Raw genomic sequence first — 10,009 nt, forward strand, 5'->3', positions numbered from 1 at the left:
TTCACTTCCGGAGATCCCAGAAAGCGAAAGCGCCTCAACACTGACATAATCGTTATAAAAGTTCACATTACCACAGGTTCACGGGTAGTTTTGACACATATAGAGACATCATGTACCGTCAGAATGTATGTAACAATACTTTGAATATATTGTCACCGTTGTATTATCAGCCTTTGAAATGTTCATGTGTAAATCATGCCACAGATTTCCAGTTGTTCTTGCTGTTAACTGTTTACAGTAACTAATAACTTTTTTAATCGTTTTTACTTTATGTCCACAATCTCTTTACTTTATATAGGCCTACTCTAATGTTCTCTACTGTAATGTTTTCTACAACACCAAAAATTGTAGGTAAGAAAGCCGGCCTCCTTCCTCATAGTGCTCAGTTCTCATCATATTTAATTCCATAAGGAAAATTTCACTAATCTTTAGGCCTATAACTCAATCCTGTCAGTTATATTTGGTATATATGCATCGATGTCAATGCCTGTATCTTTAAAATATCTTTTAACGGTAATCTAGCAGATTAAACTGTCGGATCAAAGGAGAGAGTGTTCTGAATTCAAATGTTGTGTGCGATTTAAAAATTTCTCACATGGGACGCTCTTTGTTAAGGAACTCTTTCTGGAAAAAGTAATCAGAATGTGCACATTAACTTCTCTCTGTAGTACGGTACATAGGATCTAAAACTTTAGACTTTAGACAAAAATTGATATTTCATGCAATTTTAATAGCTCCATATTATTTATCACCTCTCTTTCCCTATGAGCAACCAGCATGTTCAAAACTAAGAATTGGCTGGAAGTGCTATGTGTCACTGATGTACTATATTATAGATATGTAGCAGGCAACTATATACTGTCATTGAGATTCCTGTAGTTCACCTAGATGGACTAACTAGTGTGGCTATTGTAGTATGCTGACATTCATTGTAACTGTGTCCAGTACTGTAGGGAACAGTATTACACCTGTTTTTGACACAAGATTCAATCTTGCACTTTCATTGCACTAATGGTGCCCATTGTCAGCTTATTTCAGGGCATTATATTGAATATTTCTTAATGAATGAATATTAAAGACATACTTCTTAGCTCATTATCATCTTAGATCAATGAAGCATCGATCTATGTGAGCTGTCTATCAAGTGTCATGGCTCCAAGTCACTCATCTGAAACTATCATTTTGAATGTCCCATCCTTCAACCAGTGACATGGTGCATGTCAAGAAGAACTTCATGTGAATGGTTGGATGCTATTAATCTGAGATTGTACTGTTTGAGGCTTGGCAAACTTTTGTTCTCTCAAGGATGGTTTCTAATTAAGCAACCACAGGGCGTGCTGAGACAGAGACCTAACATCAGAACAATCTGAGATTATTGGGCTGTTGAGTTATAGTTTACAACCAGTTTAAAATAACATGCATATTTTAACCTGTAAAATGTATCCTCTTGGATGCACAACATGTTGGGGTAAACTAAGGAACATGTAATAAACAGTGGAGATTGTATTTTAGTGGTTTTACTATTGTACAATATTTTTCTGCAGTACCCCAATGACCCAGGCATGCACAATAACATGGATTCACATACTCGGACAAGCTATCGACGCAACCCAACATTTTTTGAACGTGTAGGAAGTAGTCTGTTTGGAATACTCGCTGGAATAGCACTTTTGGTGGCAGGATCTGGTCTACTCTTCTGGAACGAGGTGACTATTTTATTTTACAATTGTAATGTAAATGTAATAAATCTAGTTTACATGTGTATGACAGCAGGCAGTTTTATGAATGAAAGAAACTTCAGTATCTAGTGTAAACCACTGATTGTTGGGAAGTTGGGAGCTTACTGATGAACATTGCCATATATGGCCTACAGATTTGCAGACCTATGTCCCTATTGCAGATCTAGGTGGATGTGCAATTTCAGCAAATGGAAGCCTGCATGAGCAGGTCATCATGCAATATTGGTTGGTTATTGTCATTAAGGACCTATGAGTAATAATAGATGAATGACTCTAATTATAAGTGCCCTTAAGGTTTGAAGGAAAGATTTTGTTACACAAAGCTGGAACATTTTGCAATGCCAAAGCTACCAGTACTAGGGCATATTTGGTAACATAAAAATCTACAAGTAAAATGTTGTTAAGTCTAATTCCAGAAGAGAACATCTATGAAGTCTAAAACATAAATACTGATTAAACTGTTCCAGGGACGAGCTGTTCAAACATCAAAATCTTTGGATGAGGGCTTAAGTATAGTGCAGTCTCTTCGCACATCAGAAGTGGCATTTGAGGAAAACAGCGGAAAGTTGATCTACCTGTCCGGTGGCCTGAAGACAAAAGAGGTGAGTCCTGTGCAAGGTGACATTTATGCTGTTTCAGTTTAAGATTTGATTTATTAAAAAAATAAAACATGGTTAAGAGGATTTGAATAGATTCTTTTTACAAGGAAATAAATCGATATAAAATAAAAAAAATGCTACCACAATTAAAATAATTTGTCCGTTTGTTCAGTGCAGTTAAGTGAAAGTAAACATGAGTAAGAAATATAGAGAGAATTTATAGAGTATCAGCTTTAATTGCATTGAAATATAATCAGGACAATCAGACCTTGATTTCTCATGTTCGTGTAGGAGACCTGTCTGTAATACTAGAATGTAGTTGCCACATTTAACCTTCATTTTATGGACATCTAATTATCAGCCTCCATGCAGAAAAAAATTATTTTACTTTATGCAGTTTTCTGTCAATTTTGTGTACCATTCTATTAAATTTTCTAGGTATTAACCGATACCCTCTATGATGTTTCCATCTCTGCTGTGAAATTAAAGCGACAGGTGGAAATGTATCAGTGGGTGGAACAAGAACACAAAAGGTATATTGTCGACATCACAGGCAAATTCAGAGCCATTTCAAACTTTAAATCTGTCAAATGTTGTGTATGTCACAAGAAGTTTAGATATTGCTTCATTTAACTTAACATACATGTAAAACTTATAAGTTGTTCCTAAGTTTGACTCCTGCTCAAAATATGCAATAAAATACGGATTTTAAAAATATGTATTTAAATCAAATTTTGACTTATTAGCCAAAACTGGTAAATTATGTTGAATTGGTGCCAATCATTCAAGCTTACTCACTGACACACAGCAGTGAAAACATTGTCTAAATAACATGGGAGTTAATACAAAAATCTGGTTCATGGCCTCATTAGTCCAAACTTAAGTTTTGGTGACGTTCACATTTAACAGATATGCTGTGTACATTGCTCTGTTGTCTTTCGTACTGTAATTTCTGGCTATTATCTGCTATACTTCTCTGAATATCATCCGGTGTTGTTCATTTCCCTATGACTTCCCATGTTATTTTTCACCTCGTCATCTGCTTGCTGAGGCCTCTTCAGAAAGTCTGTAATGGTGACTTTTTAGAGGTACGCAGATTTGCACTGGGTTTCGTTACTTTTCCATCCAGAAAATGCATCATATGTTTTATGATATTGGAAGATGACAACATGAGCATATATCTAAGTTATACACTTTTCATAATTGATAATCTTGCAACTTGAATGATTGATTAACCATACATGTGTATTTTACTGCCACTATTCAGGGAGGTTAATGAGGGATCTCACACAAAAGAAGATATCACCTATTCTTACTGTAAGTTTCACCCCACATAATATCCTTATTTCAGTAATGATTCTTGGATTTTGACAGTGTTCTTGGCGCAGAACAAAGTCAAACTGATAAAGCAAGAATATTTACCTTTAGTTTTTTTAGCGTAAGCCAGTAATAAGCTTTGTATGTTTAAAAAATTTCTATCCAGTAGTGAAAACTCATTAAATATTTAAATTGTAACTGTGTAAAATTATATGCATATTATATGTTACATGGTATATCATATTGAAAAAAAATTAAAGACCATAATTATCAAAATTATCCTCTTCAGCCCAGGAATGGAGGTCAGACTTGGTTCGCTCATCATCCTTTGATAATACAGTTGGACATCATAATCCCAGGTAATGATCATTGGGGGTATTTAGTTTCCTCCCACCATAATGCCGGCTGCTGTCGTATAAGTGAAATATTATTGAGTTTGGCGTAAAACACCAATTAGATAAAAAAATAGATTGATGGTGTTCAATTTAAGAAATCCTAAATTTACAGCTTTCAGGTCACAATTATAAACATATTAGGTGTTGGAAAATGATGCCATTTAAGCGCATGGCAGGAAAGAATTACAGTAGAACATATTACAAATCCATTGAAGCTCATAGATTGAATCGTATGAAATTCCCAGTGCTTTCGTTTCTGTTATATCAGTTTAAAATAGTATTACAGGAGATTTCTGCATGCTAAGACTGTTGTGTTGTAGGATTTTCTGTTTTCTGGTCACAAAGTGTGTGAAAGTGTGCGTCTCACCTTTGATTTCAGTGAGTTTGCTGTACAGCCCAAAGAGTATGTAGCCTCGGGTGTCTGGGTTGGAGCATTCGAACTGTCTAAAGGTATTGGTGCTTTTGTTATAAGTATATGTACATAAATGTGGTATTTTCTGGGTATTTATTCATATTTGAATTATATAGATGTAAAGCTATGACGGCTCACACCATCCACATTCAGACCCATCTCCCAGGTTTGGTGTGACACCACATTCTGGCCCATTTTCCAGGTGTGATGTGACATCCACATTTAGACACAGTTCCGTGATGCAATCAGTTTGGTGACATGTTTTCTTTTCTCTAATCTACTTTGTTACGAGAAGTACATGCTCTTTAAAAATTGTGATAATTTTGCGTTTTATGCAGGTTTGGTGGAGAAAATCAATCAATATAAAGATATAGAAGCCTCTTCACCTTCCCTCCAGCCAGGTGTACAACTTTACATGGGATACTATTACCATGGTAATGACCCATTAAGGCCACAGGTAAGGAAATGACCAATTCAGTGAACTATACATGTAATGGATTTAACTTTAAATACACGGCCATCGGAGGCTCAGATGATTAAATACCTGCCTCACTGTGACCTTCATGACCTTGACCAGCAAGGGCACATGCTGTTTCCATGGTGCTTTAAGTCAGAAGGTTTATCAGTTAACTTGCGAAGGTCGGTGGTTAACTCCAAGCACTTCAGTTTACCACGACCATTAACATGACAACAATCATTCAAACCACATGTGCAATTCAAGTTCAAACTACATGTGCAAAGCAAGATATATTGATGTTTTGGGAAAGTGGCTGTGTTGGTGTCGGTGCCTTTTTTTTTCAAGCCTGGATAGGAATTATGCAGTTGGAATGTACATATAATTTTAGTTTTATCTACATTATTCATTTATTTCTTTATTTATCTTTCGATTTATTTATTATTGTTGTTGTGAAGATTAGGGCTGTATCTTGAAGCATGTTGATACCCACAAAATTTTGTGTACACTGACCTAATAGCTGATATTAACATTTATTGAAAATCACCATCTAGTTACACTGATTATATTAATATTCACTTATTTGATGACAATCAGTTTAAGGATAGAAGAAAGCACTGATGTGCATGTAGCTCTTGCGAAACAAATGTATATATATACCTGTATGAGGAACATCTAATTGGTACAGATTTATGTTGTTTGATGATGTATCATCTAGGCCTACATGTATGTAACCATCAGATCAGATTTTGCCCTCAGATTTTAGGCTTTGAGCAAAACTAAAACATGTATGTTTATTTTTTGTTTAGGTTGGCGATTTAAAGGTTAAATTTTCCTATGCTGGGTTGTCACACAGCGGTGACCAAGAGAAAACTTCTGCAGAGGCAGACATGGTGAGTTTAACTACTTGAAAGTCCAGCAATATATTGAAATGTTTTTGTCTGGTTTAATATATATAGGGACAGCACCTCATGAAGTTGCTTTTCAGACAATAGAATATTGTTTGCATACCAAATATTAGGAACCATTTATTTTGTGATACCTTTCCTCTGAGTAAAACTGGAATTTAAAGAAAGAAAGAATGAAAATTACTGGTTTCTATCATTTGGGTCTGAGACTCATCATTGGTTTTCTTTCCTCTACATGTACATGAAAATGGCTGTGTGCTTGATTTTCTATGCACGGTTAAACACTCAACTCCATGCCACAGCAGTGTACCGATACCTCAAGATTTGTTTTCCTGCATTGAATTAGTTTTGTGGTTTTCATAGCAAAAGACTTGGCATAAAAAGTTCTCTGTAATGAAATTCATATTTTTTGTTTTCATTGATATTATAAGTGTTGATGAGTTCTTTTTTTTTTTTTTTTTTAATTCTGTGGTTATCAAAACCCTGTGACAGTGGCTATTGAAAACCTTTGTAGTTGTTGAGTAATCTTTCTGAAATTCAAAACATGATAGATGAAGTACTGTATACAAATAAATGTATATCTGTTTTATTTAGGTCAGTATTATAGCAAAGCAGAAGCACAATCAATTGGAACAGTATGAAACTCAAGCTGGGGACATTCTGGAGCTCCTATACTATGGAGAAGTCTCACCAAAGGTATTCATGTCATTAAGACAAATTGTGAGACCAGAAATATGAGATTAACTGTGTGGATTCAATCCCAGCCTCATGTACTGTTAGTTTCAAGATTCCAGTGGAGCTTGATTACAATATTACTGAAGCAGTCAGCAGTCCTTGTAGTGCCTTAAGGTGATCTAGCATAGAGCTAGGTAGATAGCTTTCTCTGTGTCTTTCTGTCTGTCTGTCTGTCTATCAATCCATAAATCAAATTATAATAGGTGTAAGAGATAGGTGATTTGTTTTTCCTGAATGTAGCATTTGTATCATGACTGCAGGAATAAAGTTGAAGGGTATTGTTGTAAGTAAAGGTGTATTTTATGGAACACTTTGATGCAAATGCCTGGTACCAGCTTACATGTAGTGTGAAAGAGAACCAACTCAATTGTTCAACAGTGAAAATGACAGCCAATTGGCTCCATTTATATCAACATTGATATGTGGTTATTGCAGGAAATTTTCGGAAAGGAACATGCGCACAACACATTCATCACCTGGGCAATACGACTTGGTGGGTGGCTGTTGATGTTTGTTGGGTTCGGGTGTGTGACTCGCATAATTGCTGTTCTGGGTGAGTTTCAATTAGGATCTCAGTCATTTGACGTGAATTGTATTTCTGTGTATTTAAGACTTTACTGTTTTTTAAACTCTACAATGCTGTGAAATATGTTTCCATGCAATTTGAGAAATAGTTTTGTTATAAACCTTTAGCAAGTAAAATGTGGCTTAGTACCTCACAATCAATAAGTAAATTTTTTGGTAATTAAAAAACTATTAACATTGCCTGTCACAAAACATGTTTTTTTATACTTTCAGTTGATTGGTTACCAATTGTGCGGGAACTGGTTGCCATGGGAATGCATATGATGAATTTAGCTCTGTCGATCAGTTTGTCCCTGACTGTGATTGCCATTGGCTGGATTCGATACCGACCCTTGCTGGGCATTGCAATATTGGTGATGGCTTCCACGCCATTTATTTTATCAAAGCTAAGGGTTAGACATAATCAGAGCAGTCATAGAAACGTGTAGCAGGGGGATTGAGTAGGGAATTTTATAAGAAAGTAAAAAGAGAAGTAACTGTCTATAAAATGAATATTGATTTTACACTTTGAATTTGTTTTCATATTGGGAAGAAGCACACTTAGTATAATTTTTGTGGTGGTTATTATTATTTTTACAATCCATGGTCTCACAGAGTCAAGCATGGTAACATGCTAAAAAATTCTACCATTGTGATACCTATACTTCCATATAAATTGATTCTTGCAAAAGTACACGTGAGTATAATTGGGCAAGATAGGATTTCGATTAAATGAAGACTCATGCACTATACTGGTGCACAGTCAAATCAGGCAAAGTGTCAATAAAGTCCAAAGTGCCGAACACCAAAGCTGTGTAGTTTCTCAGTTGACTGCACAATATGTTAAAACTGGTGTGAAAAACAGAGATTTTGTCATGGGAATGATAGTATAATGATAGTAAACACTTGGTACATCATCTGTGTAATCCAGGAGGATGTAAAGTAACACAATGGAAAAATGGCTCAATTCTTTGACATTTTGATAGTTGCTTATTAGGCCTAGACCCAGCTTTGTATATCAAAGACATCAAATATATTGGCAGTAATTTATTTGTGTTTCTAATTTTTTGTAATATGGTTTGACTTTTTCACATAGGTTTTGAATTCTAGGTACGAAGTAACGAGGCTTGTATCATGATGTTATCAAGTGTGGGTTTAACATTCATAATTAATAAAGAAATCCCAATGTTGCATGTACTTGTATTTTTTTATTTGATGTTTGACGACACACTGAAGAATATTTCACTTATGCGACAGCAGCCAGAATGATGGTGGTAGGAAAATGGACAGAGCCCAGGGGAAACGCACGACCATCCAGGTTCCTGGCAGACCTTCTGACTTACCGCATGAGAGGAAATCAGCATGAGCTGGAGAGATGAGGTTTATCAAGTAGTTAGATAAATCCGAATGGCATGCTTATTATGCCTCCGTCCTGAGAACAGAGACATATAGTCAAGAGTCATATGGGCAAGAATGAGACAGACACTGGGATGAAAACAGAGGAAACTATTCATCAATGTATTTTGACATTTTCGGTGTTTCTGAATTAAATTATGATGCATTTTTTGTATGAATAAAGAGGAATTCCTCCAAAAAAGAGGACAAATCTCATGCCTGTATGGGTCAAGTTTCCTGTACTTTCCTCAAATCTTGAGAAATAATAAAAGGAGAATTGGCTGACTACCAGATGACTATTATTTTATGTCTTTAAATTGATATTGATGTCTTTTGATCTGTGTCTGCGTGGTCAAAATGTCTTTTTGTAATGGGACTACATTAATAAACCATTAAGAGCAGGATTACAAAAACCAATCTCTGCATCGTACATATTTCAATGCCAGTGATTTGTCTTTCCATCTGTATCTCTTTCATTGCATCGGAGTATCTTTTTGCACTAATATTTGACATACATATGATTGTCAAATGTAGGGAGGAAGGTGCACTGATGTTCACATTTGAAGATTATAGGCCCTTATATGTTACTCATATTTGATTGGAGTTCTCTGCTTGCTTGCTTCACTACTGATGTTCAGAAATTGTGAAAAACAAAAAAAACAAACCCAAACCACATACTTAATAAGAAACTTTGTTATCTTTGTTAAAAATCACAATAGTTTCTGGAACAGATGCATTATATACAGCTGATAAGGTTCAGAAATTTACGTGCAGAGCTTAAGCCAACTGGCTGTACAGAAAACATAATCTTGCCAATACCGGTAATATCAAAAACTGCTGCTTATTTACACACTTAATGTCAATCACAGATGAGGTAAGTTTCTAGTTTAGCCAACCTACAAATGCATGTATGCAGGTCAACGAACATTGTAATCCTGTTGCCAAGGTAAGGAAACCGGTAGGCCTACACATGTACAGCTACCATATGGTGTAAATTTTACAAAATGTAAATGAAATTTGGCAGACTGGCTATTAAAGACTCATTCTCCCATGACAGCCTTTATGACATGGTAAACAACATGTACAAGTACATGAGCTTGAGGGTTTCATTCTGAAAACACAAACTGAAAAGCATGATGTATTTTAAACAAAGTTTCCCACATGTACTAAATGCTGTCTTCACAATTTTTTCATATTTCTCCTGGTGTAGTTTTATACATATTTGTGTGCTCACTACTCCACCTTTTAATCCAGGATTAGGATTATCACTATCTTTTTTTTTTTTGGCATGTTATAACACTACCCAAAAGTCCTTAAAGGGATGCAGAATCTGTTTCTGATTGGCTGGAGCAGAGACATGCAAGTCCAGTCTATGTCTATCCTTAGCTGAATTTTAGAGATGGCAGATTTATTCAAATGTGAAAAATGCTGTAGGGTTTAACTCAGAAATCTTATCTCCACCGTCGGCCAATCTGCATCCCCTTAAAGTAG

At 35.5% G+C, this 10,009-nt stretch overlaps 1 protein-coding gene across 1 annotated transcript; it reads left to right on the top strand.

Annotated features, from left to right (window-relative positions):
* The first annotated feature begins 12 nt into the window (after nt 1-12).
* LOC135470576 (transmembrane protein 43-like) lies at nt 13-8,807 on the top strand. Its single transcript, XM_064749596.1, has 12 exons — nt 13-125; nt 1,545-1,706; nt 2,207-2,341; nt 2,777-2,871; nt 3,606-3,655; nt 3,945-4,014; nt 4,430-4,500; nt 4,801-4,919; nt 5,726-5,809; nt 6,419-6,520; nt 6,995-7,112; nt 7,358-8,807. The coding sequence occupies exons 1-12, from the start codon at nt 111-113 to the stop codon at nt 7,570-7,572; spliced, it is 1,236 nt and encodes a 411-aa protein (XP_064605666.1). The 5' UTR covers nt 13-110; the 3' UTR covers nt 7,573-8,807.
* Nucleotides 8,808-10,009: the final 1,202 nt, after the last annotated feature.

This window comes from Liolophura sinensis, chromosome 7, assembly GCF_032854445.1.
Source record: "Liolophura sinensis isolate JHLJ2023 chromosome 7, CUHK_Ljap_v2, whole genome shotgun sequence".
Classification (NCBI taxonomy): Eukaryota; Metazoa; Mollusca; class Polyplacophora; order Chitonida; family Chitonidae; genus Liolophura; species Liolophura sinensis.